The sequence below is a fragment of the Anthonomus grandis genome, chromosome 22, assembly GCF_022605725.1.
Source record: "Anthonomus grandis grandis chromosome 22, icAntGran1.3, whole genome shotgun sequence".
NCBI classification, from domain to species: Eukaryota; Metazoa; Arthropoda; class Insecta; order Coleoptera; family Curculionidae; genus Anthonomus; species Anthonomus grandis.
Genome location: NC_065567.1, coordinates 21,829,443 through 21,847,265, shown reverse-complemented (window position 1 = coordinate 21,847,265; position 17,823 = coordinate 21,829,443). Strand labels below are relative to the sequence as shown.

Here is a 17,823-nt window from a genome sequence, read left to right as displayed (position 1 = left end):
GCGAAGGAGCTTTGTACTTCATCGATCTTGACAAGTTGTTTTCTATTTTTTAAATAACTTTCAACTAGTTTATGAACTATTCCTCTAATGCCGTAACAATTTAGTTTATCTAACAAGATTTTGTGATTAACAGTATCGAAGGCTTTAGAGAGGTCAACAAAGATACAGAGTGATGGTTTAGATTTATCTAAGTTTTCATATAAATAATTTGTTAAATGTATAATTGCATCTTCTGTTGACATTTTTTCTCGAAAGCCAAACTGTTTGTTTGAAAGAATGGAGTTCTTTGTTAGAAATGACACTAACCGATTTTTAAAAATTTTTTCATAAATTTTAGCTATACTGGAAATTAGAGAGATTGGTCTGTAGTTGTTAAGGTCTTCTTCCAGGCCAGTTTTGTGTAGAGGTGTGATCATACCAATTTTTAAAATTTCGGGAAAGATACCTGTATTGAAGGACATATTTATTAAATATGCTAGCACATGTGCTATTTCAATTTTTATTTCTTTTAGGGTTTCGGCCTTAATGCCATCAACACCTGGCGATTTGCCTTTTTTTAACCTGTCAATGATCTCTATGACCTCAGTGGGCGTCGTTTCCCTTAAAAACATCGATTGATGAATATGATGGTTTTCGTTAGACTTATAAACATAGGTATTCGTTATTTTTATAGTATTTGCAAGTGTTTGCCCTATTTCACTAAAATATTTATTAAACTGGTTTGCTATGTTTTGTTTGTCTTCCAGTATTTCACCATTTGTAAGCTTAATTTTACTAATATTTCCCTTCTTCTTTTTTTTATTACTACATATGGCATTAACGCAATTCCAGAGGGCTTTAGTTTTATTTTTGTTGTCTCTAATTGTATTTTGTACAAAGTTTCTTTTTGCTCCCTTAATAAGTTTTTTTATCTCATTATTGAATGTTTTATATCTTTCCTTTAGTTCTTCATTATTTGGTTCTCTTTTACACTGTAGATATAAACTATTTTTTTCATTTATTTTTCTTAGTAAACCTTTCGTAATCCATTTACTTTTTCCGTTTTTCTTGCTACTTATTTTAATTAATCCATAAACATCCTTGTTGCCACTTCCGTGTCTCTTGTACCATATATCAATTGCCAGTCTTCCATTTCTAAGTCATTTCTTAATGCCTCATAGTTAATATATTTCTTTGTTTTCGCTAAATGACTATTATTATTTGCATCCTCATCCTTTAAGCTTAAATTCAAAATAATTGGAAAATGATCTGTAAGATCATATTTCAAAATAAAAGACGTAGGAATTTTTGAAATATCCTCATTACAAATTTTAACCAAAAAATGATCTAGACGGGTTTTTGACTCCGGTCTGGTAAATTTATTAATATACGAAACAAAATAATAGGAATTTATTATATTTTTATATTCCTCACTTTCCCTTTTCATTGATAACAAATCTATATTTATATCACCAGTAATTACATGGTTTTTTATATTCTTTCTCTGTTCGAGATAGTGGGCAAAATCATTATTAAATTGATCCTTATTTATACTGGGAGATTTATATATACAAGTTATTAAAAGCATATTTGTTAAATTCAAATTCAAATTCAAATATATTACGTAAAGTTATATACAAAAGTGTTATTGTTACATAGGTAAATAGGTACAAATAAAAATAGATAACAACCCTATTTCATGAGAGAAGAAAAATAACGTTAAATACCTACACACCTAATGTAAAAATCCAAGAAGAGGAATCGGCCTAAGGCCATCTAATGACGTATCTTGTGTGCAGATTTCCTCTTCCAAAAATGGCACAGATATTAAGAGGTTAAGAACGGCAACAGCCCGGCCGCTATGCAGGCGGAAAACAGGCGAGAGAACAAAAAGGTAGTAAAAATTACGACTAACATGCACTAAAATAACCCAATATCCACAAACTCAGAACAACGTTTCAAAAAATGTTTGATTTTTCAATAAAAATTGTTTGGTTTTGGCTTTGAAAATTTTTGGATAATTATAATATTTTTTCAATTCAGCAGGCAGTGTGTTAAAAAGAACTGGCCCATAATAGGTTACAAATCTTTGGGTCACATTTGTACGTTTAAATGGAATAAACATATTTATCTCTTTTGTTGCTCTTGTGAGATAGTTGATAGAATCACTATTAATTGGTGATAATGTTAAAGGGGTAGTTATTTCCAATTCTATTGATTTTACTTGACCAATGAATTCAAATTTATGTTTTTGTGATACGTGTTCTTTTACAAAAATAATTATTCCATCACATTTATTTAAAATGCCTCTATTATATATTATATTATATTCATTCATCCGATAAACTGTTTCATCAAAGACATAATGTGTTTCTGAGAGAACAATGACATCAAAATTAAATGAAAATTGGTCCAGCAGACATTGTAGATTATCAAAATTTTGATTTATACTTCTAATATTCAATTGCAAAATATTAAAATTACTATTTGGCAAAATATGGTCATTCAAATCATTTGGGTTTTCTATTTCTGATGTGTCAATTTTTAAATATGTATAGTCCCTGATATAATTATCCATGTCAATGAAAGAAATGCTTTTATGTCATGCCAATAAAACACTTTAGACCTGTTAGAATTTAGAAATAAATAAATAGAACAAAAAAGGCTAAAAAACGCTTAAAGGACTTACAATGTACAACCAACACAGATTCTAAAACAATAACCGAAATATACAAAAAACAAAATTAAATATAAAATATAATTATGTCCTTGCAGAATTCTCCCTCCAACAGTCTTAAAAGTGCAACAAGTTACGAACGTAAAGCCTACACAGATCTTAAAACCAAAAAAAATTGAAGTAAACAAATAATAAAATTTAGAGTTCAAAACCCATATACAAATTACAGTTTCAAAACTAATTTTTTTTATCAAAATCCCTATTTTGAGCACGAGTTTTCCTCTTGGTAGGATTCTCCTTCTCCTGGATTCCAGTGCGGGATGGAGAAGCTCTACGTTTATTTGAGCCTGATGGTGTCTCTTTGTTGCCTTTAGTACCCTCTTGGAAAAGCCCAGCTGTTTCTTTACTTTGTAATTCTTTTACTGAATATGTTTTACCCTCAATAACTAATGTCTTGTTTTTCATTTTTGCAGCTTGTTGATTTTGTCGAGCCTTTTTTAGGTGTTCTCTTAAAATTTTTATATCTTTGTATTCGTCTTGGGTGTATTCAGGAGAAATATAGATTTTTGTACCTTTTAACTTGTAAGCGTTAGTTAATATGTATTTACGTAATTTATTATTTTTATTTACAATAAAAATATTAATAATAATAATAATAATAATAATAATAATAATAAGGCTTTTATTTCCAACAGTCACCCACTTACAGGAAATACAGAAAGAATTGTGTACAACAGGTTTAAGGTTTAAAATTTAATAATACAATATAATATTAAGCTAAAGGAAAAGTCTCAGAGCCTTATAAGCTAATAAAAATTTTAGAAAACATACATTTACTCAAAGCATTACCTACCTACAAAATCTCTAAGAGAAATTCAAGATTTAAGATTATTGATTAAAAAATCCTACTAAGAAAGACATTGAAGCAACAAAGAGGTTCAAGTTGTGGTTACAAAGAGTATTAACCCATTTTTTATGCGAATGATGCGAAAACGCAACAGTCATATTAATTTTTTTTATAATATAAACAAAATAAAAAATGAAATATCTAACGTTACTAGAGTATTTACTAAGGCTGAATTAAAAAGATTTTTAAAACACTCAATAAATAAACCAGTGTTTTGATTTTTTAATTTTTATTCCAATTGAAGCAAAATTTTAATGTCTAAACATACTTTCGAATATTATTGTTTATTATTGGTAAGCATAATACAGGCGAGATTTGTTTAGCTGAATCGTATTACTAACACATGTGTGTATTTACCTTTTTTTACTGACAACAAAAAAATTTTACAAATTCCAAAATACTTGTCTCCAAATTGTAAATGTTGCGAAAACGCGTCACTGGGAAAATACGTTATCTGTATTTTGGTCGAAATAGCGCTCAAGTTGCCAACGGTATCAGCTAGAGATATTGCGGTTTAAGCTTGTGTGCGTGTGTTTGTGTGTAAGAAAGTTTATGCTTTCATGTTAAAACGTGCAAGCATTATATCTTGACATGTTCCTCTTGCTGGATAAACACCATCGGTCTTGTACATTAAATATTTTAAAAATCTACGCTGAATTGACTCAATAATTTTATTAATCTCCACCTGATATACTGGATGCCATATAATTGAAGCGTACTCAAGCTTGGAGCGAACAAATGAGCAATATAAGAACTGCACCACCCTAACTTCATCAAAATTGCGACAATTTCTAATTATAAAACCCAGAGATCTGGATGCTGCTATAACTGTAATATGGATATGATTTTTAAAGTTGAAATTTTGGTCAAAAGTAACACCCAAATCCTTAATTTCAAGACACCTAGTCAAAGGAAAATTATGTATTTCTTAATTGTGCTGAATAAAATTTTTGTTTCTACAAAGAGTTACCTGAAAACACTTTGACATATTAAGAAAAAGTCTGTTATTCCGACACCAGTCATATATATTATTTAGTTCAGATTGAAGCAATTGGCAATCAGATATGGTTTCTATTTATCTATAAATTTTTAAATCGTCTGCAAAAAGCAGTTTAAGACATAAAACAGTCAGTGTAAGATCATTGATAAACAACAAAAAAAGAAGCGGTCCCATGTTTGCACCTTGTGGGACACCAGATCTTTATCAGAATAATTTTAATATATTTTCAGAGCAACCCAGATAAAATAGTGAAATCTACTTGATCGAAAGCCTTCTGAAAATCCATGTACAGAACATCCACTTGACTTCTGTTGTTTAGGGCTTGACATATGTATTTGGAAAGACAACATAAATTAGTGATACATGATCGTCGTTCCATAAAACCATGTTGATCGGGCAATATTAGTGTACTTACTTGTGCGTGTAATTGTTTTTGTACAAATTTCAAAAAGCTTAGAAAAATTGCATAGAATTGATATCGGTCTATAGTTTCTAAGTTCTGACTTCTCGCCCTTTTTAAAAACTGGAATAATTCTGTTTGAATGGATAAGTTAAAAATGTGAGCTAATGGTTTCGCTAAAGGTGTAACGCAGTCTTTAACTAAAGAGCTTGGAATAGAATCGAAAAATGAAATAATAATAATAATAATACGTTTATTAGTTACCAAAATAATACATTTTATATTATATTTATTATACATAAGTTTTTATTATACATTTATTCATGTATTATTATTTATTTATTATACATTGAATCAGACTTTCATGACCATTTATTTATTTATATTTATTTACATCAATCAACAGAGAAACTCCAATAATAGAGTGGAAACGATGTATATAAACATGAAATCATCTTATCAAAATAAAATTAATATTATAGATATGATAAATTATTATATATAATATATAGAAGGAAAAAAATGAGATTATCTAAACTAAGCGATTTTTTTAAATTTCGGCTAGGCTATGGTTAAATATAAAATTTCAGAGAATAGAGGGACACAAAGTCAAGGGTCTCAAAAGATGTTTATTTAAAAAAATGATTACACGTGTTTCGCCCTAAGGCATCGTCAGATCTAAAAGAAAACAGAAAGCAACCCTAGTACAAAAACAACAATGCATAGACACAAATTACAATATAGAGATTTGACTTACCGGTAAAGCTATAGGATTAACATAATTTAATCCATAACACCAGCATTAAAAATTCTTGATTTCATTGCCTCACTTACTTTGGTAGTATCTCCTCCCGATTTGCTAAATTTTTTAAAACTATAATTTACAGATATCATTCAAACCTTCCAACACATTATTTAAAAAGCTCGTAAACATTAAAGATAAAAGAGAACCCTTAACCCAATCGGGAGTTTACTCACTTAACTGCGGGGAATGTAATGCCGTTTACTGTATGTAATGCCGTTAATTTTTATTATCAAGAGGTCTCTTTGAGAAAAATGGACTACTTTTTTGAATTATAGCTAAATATATCGCATTGATTCTTTATAGAGTTGTATGTATTGCAAGCTCTACGTATAGGCGATAGGCTAGGCTGATAGCCGAGGAGTGTGTAAATTTAGAAGTTGCAAGATCTCTGACAATTTAATTACGCCCTTAATTAATTTATGTAAGAATTGTAAATCTGCCGAATCCCTTCTCTCCTGTAAGGATTTTACCCGAAATCTTTCAAGCAAACGTTCATGTGAGAAGCCGATTTCCGGGTACACTCTTTTGCATTTAAACCAAAGGAATTTAAGAAATTTTCGCTGTATATTTTCAAGCTCTCAAATATGTATCTGATAGTATGGCGACCAGACTTGGGAATAAGAATATTCCCAAATTGAACGAACATAGGTAAAGTACAGGAGTTTAATGCTAGAGATATTCTCAAAGAATGGAGAGTTCCTGACAACAAAACTCAGCATTTTATAACTTCTTTTTATGATATTCTTGATATGAAAACTAAATGAAAGTGAGCTATCAAAAATGACTCCCAAGTCTTTAAAGTGAGTTGATCTTGGTACATTATTAATTTTGTATTGGTAAGTAACACAGTTCTTTTTTAAGGAGTAGGAGACCACACAGCATTTAGAGGCTAAAAACGATAAAATGTAAAATTAAAGAAATACCTATCTAAATTGAATATTTGAATTGAGCAGCGTTACCAACCTGACATTTATACCAAAGCGATTTAAAAATTCTTTTTAAACGTTGTCAATGACATCTGGAGTAATATTTCTAATTTTCTGGTGTATGTGTTCTTTTAATCTTCTTAATATACCGTTTCTGAAAAAAAGTAAACTCCTTTTCATTTTTATTGAATTTATCCGCTACTTTACAGATAGCGCTGTATATGTACGACGATTTTATAAATAAATAAATATGTCTTTATTTAGTATCAAACGCAAATTACATTACAGTTGCCCAAAAAAAGCAAAGATTATCTAAAGCTACTTTTATCTCTTAACCTTAATAATAGTAATAATAATAATAATTCCACGCTGCATCCCGCAATAAATCAAATAGACGATTCCACTCCTCTACAACTTAAGAGCGAGGAAGCGAGCAGCTACCATCATACGGACCAGGAGAAACTTCGCATCTGGATGGAGAAGCCCCTTCATGGGCAGCATCCTAATGAGATCAGCCAAAATCATGTCGACACTGCTTCGTCGAACTATTGGTTGGTATCAGGCAAGATGTTTCCAGAAACCGAAGGCTTTCTACTCGCCATTCAAGATCAGGTTATACGAACAAGAAATTATCTCAAGCACATCGTCAGAGATCAGTCCGTACAAAACGACAAATGCGGGTATGGATGCCAAACATCAGAGACAATCCAGCACATAACAGGAGGATGTCAGGCCTTTGCAGCGACAGAATACAAAGAACGGCACGACTCAGCTGGGAAAATTTTACATCAAGAGCTGGCAATGAAGTTGGAACTTATTACAACAGAGAAGGTTCCGTATTATGAATATACTCCAGAACCCGTAGTGGAAAATGACCGATATAAGTTATATTGGGACCGCAGTGTACTTACCGATCAACATGTAAGGCATAATAGACCAGATCTTATTTTAATAGATAAAATTTCCAGGAAAACAACTCTAATTGACGTAGCCATACCGAACAACAATAAGCAAGAGAAACACACTGAGAAAATCGCCAAATACAAAGATCTAGAAATTCAAATCGGAAGGCAATGGAGAATGGATAATGTTCAGACCATGTTATATCGACAACGGGTGTAATACCAAAGAGTCTACTGGAATACCTTAAACAACTAGGAACTGGCGAACATCTATATAAGCACATGCAAAAGGCAGTACTACTGGCAACTGCTCGCAGCACCCGAAAATTCCTAGGAGATAACACTACATTTCAGGTCACTTAAGGGCCCCCACAGACCACAGAGCTTAATCCTTTTGATATCGGAGGTATCTGGGATAAGTAAATGATCCCTTCCCCCCCTAGAGGGAGTGCGAGCCTTAACTGGCTGTAAATAATAATAATAATAATAATAATTACAAATATTTAGACAAACAAGCAGTTATAGCATAATATAAAAAATAACCAAAGAGCAAATTGAGAGAAAAAAAAACTAATTATGGAATTTGTCCTTCAAGAATAAAGTTTTAGAATAATTCTTAAAGCGAGATATTGGAATTGAAAAATTAGGTCTAAATCGATTATAAATTGTTACGCATAAATATATTATAAATTATTACTCTTATGTCTTATATCTCTATAATGAATCGCATTTTTTTAAATTAATTTCTCTAACAGATATTTTGACTTTTGATTTTTATAGAGCCGATACATAGATGTAAGAAAATGAAACTTAAAAAGAAATTACATTTTTAGCTAGGTTATTTTATTAAGACAAGGATAAACGATAAAACAATAATTTTAAATGGATAACACTAACGATACTGAGAGTTTTTTCTTGTCTTAAAATTTAAAATACGTTTGTAAGCATAGAGCAAACGTATACGCAAATAACACCTCTTCAAGACAGCACTAATATGTCCTTGGAATCTTAAAGAAGAATCAACAGTTAGAATCTTGACACTCTCAGCAAAAGTCAAGGGGTTATTATCAAATTGAACATATATATTTTTTTTCAATATTAGCACGACGATTTTTATTGGCAGAAAGTAATACGTTAGTCTTATAGGCATTAATATGAAGATTATGTTCTTTCGAGTAGCGCAAGTTTAAGTTTAGGTCTCTATTTATACTTTCAGAAGCATGTTCTACATCATCTGGATCGAAATAATGAGTTAACTGAGTATCGTCAGCGTGCTGGTACACCAGAGCTCTTTACGACTAAAGGAAAATCCGAAGTATATAGCAAGAATAAAAGAGGTCCCAGAATCGATCCTTGAGGAACTCCAGAAATTACGTGTTTCGAATCGGAGTAATTGTTATTGGCACGTACTTGTTAAGTACGATTCCAGAGATAGGACTTAAAAAAAGAAAGAACAACTTCATTGCAAGCTTAACTTGGTGACTAACAACGATCACACGATCAATTACATCGAAAGCCTTTGAATAATCTAAGGCAACTAAAATTGCGGCCAATTTTTTATCGATCAGCTCTTTTTATGTTGTCAATTATGTTTAAGAGTGCGGTAGCTGTACTGAATCCTTCTATAAACTCAGACTATTGAGTTGGGACTATGTTATTATCAGTAAGGAAAAATGACAACTGTGCATAGACAACTCTTTCCAAGACTTTCGATCGCAAGTCCTGTAAGGACTCGGGATAACATACTTTGGGTATGGCGCATACTACTGACTCACCATTTTCTTCGCGTCATAAAATAAATACATCACTGGTTATATTTAGGAGTAACATAAAAAGATTGCTGAACTAACTACCTAAAATACATTAAAACTACACATTTATAAACAATTGTTCTTTAAAAACCCCTCGCCGCCCCTGCCACTTTACAGTACAATTTGCACACAAATTTTCAGAACTATTTTACGGACAACCCTGACATTTAAATAATATTATTTATTCCTCGGTGCGCCCTCTTTGTATGAACTATTGCACCCGTTAAACAAGTCGCCTTGTTTACGTCATAGACACTAGATGTCGCGTGGTGCGGTTTGTCAAAAAACATCCAACGTGTTCATAACAGCGATGCCAAAATGTAAACATTTCGTAGCAATTTCTTATCCTTAATAAAAGGAATGAGAACTTTATGCGATTGAAAACAGAAAATTTGCATATAACATAAAGTAAGAATACTGTAAAATAATTTATGATACTTTTACTACATCTTGCTTACTAATTAAGCTCAATTAATTATTAAATTCCTAACAAAGTAGCGACTTAAAAGAATTTCACAAATATGACAACCTAGCGCCTTAGTTTTCTTCCTGCAAATGCCGTGTTGGACAATTTAGGTTGGTTTTCTTGAGGACGTGGAAACAAGTCTTCAAATCTTGCTGCTTTTAAGTTCATAATACTCTCAGTACTTTGCCAGTTTAACTTAGTTCTTTGTGAAGTTTCGCCAGTAGCTCGCGACCAGTTTTCTAAAGTGAATTTAATTCATCAAGATGTCGAAAGTTGCACCAGTTCAAAACAAGGGCTTTACCAAGGAGGAGGAACTGTTACTCCAGGATTTTAGCCGAAATGTGTCCACAAAATCATCAGCCTTATTCTATGGAAACGCTTTTATAGTCTCCGCTGTACCAATATGGCTTTTCTGGAGAATACATATGATGAACATCTACTCATCTGCCATCCTCTTTACTGTTATAACAGCTGTGTCCACTTATCTGCTCTCTTTGGCTTACAGGAACACCAAATTTTCTTTGAAGCATAAAATTGCTGTTAAGAGAGAAGAAGCTGTTACCAGAGATGTACTGAAGAAGCTTTCTGATGACAAGAAAATGAGCAAAAAAGAGAAAGATGAGAGGATCTTATGGCAAAAGAATGAAGTTGCTGATTTCGAAGCCACCACATACTCAATTTTCCATAACAATGCCTTGTTTTTGACCATTGTGATTGTAAGCAGTTTTTACTTTCTCAGATCGTTCACTCCAGCTGTAAACTACACTTTATCCGTCGGAGCTGCATCTGGACTTTTAGCTCTCCTGTCTACTGGTTCACATTAGTTTTTAACCCCATAACATGAACATTCTTTATTTTGAACATGTAAGTGAATTCACAAAAACTAAAGTGATGAATTTGTAATGTAATAACAGCTGCTCTGTGAATTTTTGTAGTTTTATACTGTAAAATAATGAGTGTTTATTCAGTGTTCCACACAATAAAATTCAATTTGTATGAATTGCCTTAGGTTTAAGTTACAGCTAATAAGATATTTTTTTGTACCTCATTACATCATGTTCCAACTCATGTTCATTTCTTTGTTGATAATTTATTGTCATTAATAAAATTATATTTGGCTCAAAATGATTGTTGTTTTAATTTGCAAATGATGTCTGAAACCTTAAGAATGTAAATTGCAGTGGCTATTCAGGTAGGAATAAGGGTCATAGCAACAAAACAAGGTTATTGTATGAATACAAAATACATTTTCTCAATGTTTTACAACTCTTTTCTGTATTCTCTAATAACTATTTAGACCAAAGAAGAAAGTTTATATACAAACTATACATAGCTAATATATAGCTATTTATAAAGGAAAATACAATAACAACACAAACATCAAAACTCGGAAATAAAATAATAAATAACAATGGAATTGATCAGTTACTTATCCTCATATAATTAGGAATAGTTAAGTACTAAGTAAACTATACAACTCAATCCATTTCATCGTCATGATCCATTCGGTATGGACCTGGACAGTTTTCTTTTAAGTCTTCCATGTCTATACCAGTAATAACACAATAAAGACAGTATATATGCTTATTTCTAATATGGTCTATTATTGCATACAAGTTCTCTTCAGTAACATACTGCTCAAACTCATCATCTTCATCACTGCTATCACTGTTGTCATCATAGGATTCTTTGCCTAGTTTCCTACGTCGTTTTATGGTTTCTTTGGTCCAAAAGAAGTCAGCTACAGGATCTTTAATATTCTAAAAAATACATTAGAAGTTTAGCAAACTGATTTTATAACTTAATTTTGTCCTGAAGACGAGTGTTAAAATGGCAAATAAAGAATTGGGTAAATTTGGTAGAAGGTAAAATTTCTGTGCATCAAATTTACAAAACAAGAAACAGAATTATTTATATCATCATTGTCAAAAGAAATAATGCTTCATAAATCATCTATGATCTATCCAAAGCATTTGACTGTGTGGATCATGCAATACTGTTATCTAAGCTCGATAAATATGGTTTTAGGGGCGTAGCGTTACGATGGCTTGAGTCCTATCTATCAAATCGTACTCAGAAAGTTACAGTGTCTGGGCGTTTGTCTGCTTCTAGATCCCTAAAATGCGGCGTTTCCCAGGGTTCAGTGTTGGGACCACTGTTATTTTTACTGTATGTGGATGACTTGAGTTCATTGAAACTGCAGGGCAAGGTGGTTCAGTTTGCTGATGATACCACCATACTATGGAGCCATAAAAATTCTGATTATATTAATACTTGTATCCTTGAAGACCTTCAGATTTTATCAGGGTGATGTGCTTCCAACAGGCTCGTGTTTAATGTAAAAAAGAGGTCTATTATGGGGTTTAAGTGCGATGTTCAAGGTCTGATGTTTGACGAAAATTCCCTCTTGCAGAATAAAGAGTGCTGCAAGTTCCTAGGAATTACCATTGATGGTCGCCTTCGATTTGAAGATCATATCTTACATTTAGCTAGGAATTTATCTTCTGGATATTTTACAGTAAGAATGGCAAAACAAGCGCTGGGAGGGGTGGTTGCACGTTCAGTGTACTTTTCACTTATTGAATCTTATATTCGGTATGGCTTGCCTTTTTGGGGTTTAACCAATAAGGGACTACTTAACATTGTCTTTGTTATTCAAAAAAAAGCAGTTAAGATACCTGTGTTCTGCTAAGTTAATAGATTCTTGCAAACCCCTCTTCATTTCTGAAAAAATTCTAACTCTTTTTTCACTCTTTATCTTAGAAACAGCTGCTCTTATTCACAAAATTCCCAAACTACCCTCTGACACTGGCCATTTGACTCGTCGTGTAAATGATGTTCCCCTACCTATTCCTACGTCTTCCCTTTACCAAAAACTCATTAATTTACATGAGTAAAAAAATTTACAATCATGTTCCTCTATGTGTTAGACATATATCGGATGTTAAGAAATTTAAAAGAGAATTAAAGACGCTTTTATTGGCTAAGGAATATTATAACCTGGATGACTTTTTTAATGATAGGTTTAGTAGTAATTGATTGTTTTATTTAGTTATCTTTAATTCAAGTATGTTCAAAAAGTTTTGTCTTCTTGTGTTTAATTTCGTTCATTGTTTTGTCAATGTTTGAAATTGTATTTTTGTTTTGTTTTTTTAGCTTGTAGGATGCTTGTACACAAGATTATTCTTACGTAATATAGCACATTTTCTTTCTTGCTTTCTTTCTTTCATTTAAAAAATTACAAACATTATACTCAGCTTGAATGAATAAAAAAGTATTTTGGGCAAATGCACTAAAAACAATATAGTAAATTAAAGAACTAGATAATATTGTTTTAAATTTAATATAATATGAAAAGTCAGTGAAAGGTATCTGGTGTGTAAAGGTGTATATAAGGTAAAATTAGTAACAGGTAAATGTGTTCTCATTATACTCATTGATTGTGACAAATTCCAAATTTATACCCCAAAATATTTCCGCTATATCTGAAAGTGACAGAGAACCTGAATTATCACAAATTATCAATTATATAACCCTTTCTTATCCCTAACGGGCATAAGTTACTTACACTTCTGGATAACTTGTTTATTTGCAATTAATTAGGAAGTTCATATTATGCCATTAACCTAGAGAATATGTCAATAAGGTTAGAACACAGTATGTTCTATGAATTATGAGATCATTTTAAGAAGAAATAGTCATTTGCCATTGATGTTTCTAATTGCATGTTTCCCTAAGAGAAAATGCTGCATTGAAACATTTGGTTTAAATTAATATATTGGCTTTATAATATAAAAAGTGTCAAGGAAAATTGGATGAGTTTGTTTTAAGTTGTGTGAATAGTTGTAATTTTACTATCCAAGTTGCTGGTACTAATAATAATATTATGAGCAATAACTATTACAATACTATTAAGTGACTAGAAAAATTTAAACTTCTCAAGCAAACATTTCCATTTAAAGAATTTGAAATGATATACACTATTTAAATTTAGCAAGAAATACTACTCATATTCTGAGGCATACACAGCAACTAATTATTTAAAGGATCATTTTCCTACAATTTTGCATATCTTATACATTCCTTAAATTTAGACCTAGACTATCAATTTCTTCTAATACGTTTTGTAAAGAGAATTTTTTGAATCTATGTTCCTTTGCTTTCAGCAATACAAAAAGATACATAAAATCACATTTCATCATGTTGAGCCATGTCATAAGACAAGCAACTTGTATACTGGTTAATATTGTACTGACTTAAAAATGTCTGTAACACAATGAAATATTCTTCTTGGTTAGACATTATAATTAGCTGTATCCACAAAGCATACTACAAAAGGGGTTAATCATTAAAAAATTACTCCACTAGAGACAGAAAAGCTACCAAACAGATACTAAGAAATATATAGAATTAAAAAAAAAGTGAGAAAGAAATGACAGAAAACTCAATGAGTTATCATAATAATGAACAAGAAATCCTTCTTTGTTTGATGTTTTATTACCATGATGATCCAATACTGATAAAATAGTTAATGTATTAAAAGTATGACAGTGAATAGTACATATTTAAAATTAAGTTTCCCAAGAAATTTGGAATATAAAATAAGTGACAAAAGTTCTTTTTTACTAGATTTATAGCTGCCTTTCTCAAAGAAGTTAATGAGGAAAAACACACATATTGGGAGTTCATAACAATCATAAATATTATAATTACCACATTCTGAACTGAATTACAGATATGTGGTACCTGGTCTGAACATTTCAACTGTAATTTACAATTTTGAATGTCATCAGAATTAAAAAAAAGAATCAGCAGAGTATAAATTGAGTTCTTAACTATGACTGTTGGACTGTTCATTGCAGTTTTTTTTGTATGCTTTCTGAAGTCTTTGGTACAGGGATTAAACATTTGTTTTGTTATTGTTTTTGGTGGTGTGGGTATGTTATTGTTTGCATTGTTAACTGTTAAATTTGAAACTTCTTTAAATTATTACCTATAAATTTACCTCCACTTAGTACTTGCAGCGAGACATTTGGTATACTGTTTATGTTTAAACTTGTGAATGGCATGTTGGATTGTCCTATTCTTTTAAATTCAATTGGTTTTAATGTACTAGACCAATGTCTAAGACACCTGCCAATATTCTATAATTCCTTTAATAATGAAACTTGTATGGTGTAAATAACCTTATCGATAGGAATTTGCCCTTAATAAATAATCTTAATATTGATGTATTTAATGTGTGTAAATCAGTTAAGAGATTACCTTGCTCATAATAATTGGGATTATAATATATGTGTTATTATCAATATTTCAATTAGCATTAAAGCTTATGTACCAAGTCACCACCAGTAGGATTTCTATTTTTGTTTTCTCATTATAATAAGGATATTATAATACTCTCATTATAATAAGGATATTATACTATATCCTTTATTTTTTGCTATTTTCTTTTTTAAGTTTGTTGTATAGGTCTAAATCAAGTGAAAGTCATTTTAAACTTTTTAAATCTGATGGAATTTCTAGGATGAGGCGACCAATTAATGAACATTTCAACCCCAAATATACAAGAGCTACTGTGAAGCATGGAGGAGGTAGAATTATGGTTTGGGGGTGTTTTTTGGGGTTTGGCATGGGTCCACTAGTGAAAATAGAGGGGATAATGGACCATTTTGTATATTGTGGCATTCTAGAAGACCACATTCTTTGACCAAGGATAACATGAGTTTAAGATGGACATTTCAGCATGATAATGACCCGAAATACAATATCCATGTGATGCTTGTTGCAAATAATATCCATGTGATGCTTTAGCCAGCACTAAGGCCCAATAGAGAACATATGGGATGAAATTGACATAAGAAAAAACCATCAAACTTGACTGAACTGTATGAAGAAATCCAAAACCAGTGGAACTCTGTATCTCAAGATTATATTGATAAACTTTTACATTCTATGAAAAATCCATGTCTAGAAGTTATCTAGAATAAAGGATATGCCAGAAGATATTAAATAAGATTACAAAATTATGGATAATTTAATTTTTTTTAGTTAGTAGCTCTATATTTGACTTGATTTTTTTGGTAAATAAAGAATGTTTATTATTATTTGATAAGAATTACACGTAGCTGGAATTTAAATACTTAAACAAAGCAAACCAAATGCCATGATACTTAGATTAATAAGCATTTAACACATCATATGATTGCACTTCCTAGAAACATAACTTATCTATTATTTTATGAGAATTTTAGTCATAGATTGATAAGAAGTGTAATAAATTATTATTAATTAGAATTAAGTATGACATTCATTGGTGGAATGTTAAAGTAGCCTAAGGATTTTTTAATTGACATTTTAAACCTATAGGATACTTAACAAACTACCTAAGTTAAGAGGTTTCTATACCATGTAACCAAGAAGCCCTCGAACTACTATTCAAGTGAGAATCAAGTACCTTTCTAAAGTCTAATTCTTCACAGATTTTCTGAGCTTTAAAAAAGTCTCTCCGTATCTGACCCAAGTTTTTCTTCTCCTTATTGGCAAGCCTAAATTGTGTCTCGTAATGTTTCAAGTTCTTAATCTTCTGATTCTGCTTCTTACTTAAAACTTCTTTGATGTGAGATTCTCGGCCAACTCCAGAAGTGCCTTGCCTCAATTTGATATCAATAGGTTCCTTAATACCAATCCTTGATTTCCCTAAGCCCTCTCCAGTCTTGAAGCCCATTTTCTCCAGCATTCGAAAGCCCTTATTCTCACTACATATTGCTGTACTAAGGCCAATATCTCTGTGTTCTCGCTCTAGCTCCCCTATGGTTTTTTGGCGTTTGTTAGAAGAATCGAGTTTCTTTTTAAAAATCTCATGCTTGCGTTTTTCTCGGTTGACTAAGAGGCTGGGACGTACATCTTCCTGACTAAAAATATATTCAATATTGTATTTAAAAAATAAAGAAGGCGTAGTTTATTTTTCTTACCAATCTACGAGTACTTTGAACGACATATAGTCGTCCTCCGAGTCCGACATACTTTTTTGAACAAAGAATTATAGCAGTAACGATGTATTTTTGGTATTTTTTAGGGAAAATTTTTGTTTTTGGATTTATTTGCCTTTGGATATGCTATCACTTGTCAAATTTTGAAGTTTGGTTAGTTTTAATGTAAAGCGACGTTGCCAAGTTCTTAGTGATCTGATTGGTTGTTTTGTCTACGCCATCTTATGCGCACCACGCGCCACCTTGGGAAGTCTTAACCAAAATCACCAAATTAATTATTAAAAAAGAAACTTATGTGGCACTCATTTAACAATTATATTATTAATATTTAGAAGGTATCTTACTAAAGCTTAAATATTCGTCTACTACAATAATTCATGCACTATCAACCAATCAGAATGGTTGATTTATCGCACTGTTGTAGCGGATATTTCAAACTGGACTTTTATAGACAATTTATCGTCAAAGCACTATCCCATTAAGGTGTTTAAATTACAAATTTTTAATAGGAAACATGGTTTAGAGGAATCTAAGAAATTTAAAGGTTTGTCTGTACCAAACAATAGGCGCCACCCTTTCACTCTTGATTGGCGCGCAAGTCTCGATAAAATCGAATTTAAAAAGAGAATTTGCGACGGTGCCGTTGTGATCTAAAACTCGAATTTTCTCAAATATTCTTGAACAAGAATCAGATTTTTACACAATATTGATGGAATATTGCATTAAACAGACACATGCGGAAATCCTAGAGCCACATAATAAATCGAATGTATAAAACTGGACATATAACTCGTAGCTTTAAATAACCATCTGATTAGGTTAAAACTTGCTTTGCAAAATTATTTGAAAAAAGCCTTAAAGACAGATTAATTAACTTTTTTGTAACTAATAAAATTTTGCCGGAAAATCAATACGGGTCTCAATCAATCTAGCCGAGTTGTAGTACTTCAGATACCTT

General features: G+C 31.4%; 2 protein-coding genes across 2 annotated transcripts; one reads left to right on the top strand and one right to left on the bottom strand.

Annotated features, from left to right (window-relative positions):
- Window positions 1–9,959: 9,959 nt before the first annotated feature.
- LOC126748635 (translocon-associated protein subunit gamma) lies at window positions 9,960–10,998 on the top strand. Its single transcript, XM_050457991.1, has one exon. The coding sequence runs from the start codon at window positions 10,137–10,139 to the stop codon at window positions 10,695–10,697; it is 561 nt and encodes a 186-aa protein (XP_050313948.1). The 5' UTR covers window positions 9,960–10,136; the 3' UTR covers window positions 10,698–10,998.
- A 131-nt stretch (window positions 10,999–11,129) lies between these two features.
- Window positions 11,130–17,028, bottom strand: LOC126748633 (G patch domain-containing protein 11). Its single transcript, XM_050457989.1, has 3 exons — window positions 16,848–17,028; window positions 16,331–16,787; window positions 11,130–11,633 (listed from the first exon to the last, which is right to left on the bottom strand). The coding sequence occupies exons 1-3, from the start codon at window positions 16,895–16,897 to the stop codon at window positions 11,352–11,354; spliced, it is 789 nt and encodes a 262-aa protein (XP_050313946.1). The 5' UTR covers window positions 16,898–17,028; the 3' UTR covers window positions 11,130–11,351.
- Between the last annotated feature and the right edge of the window lie 795 nt (window positions 17,029–17,823).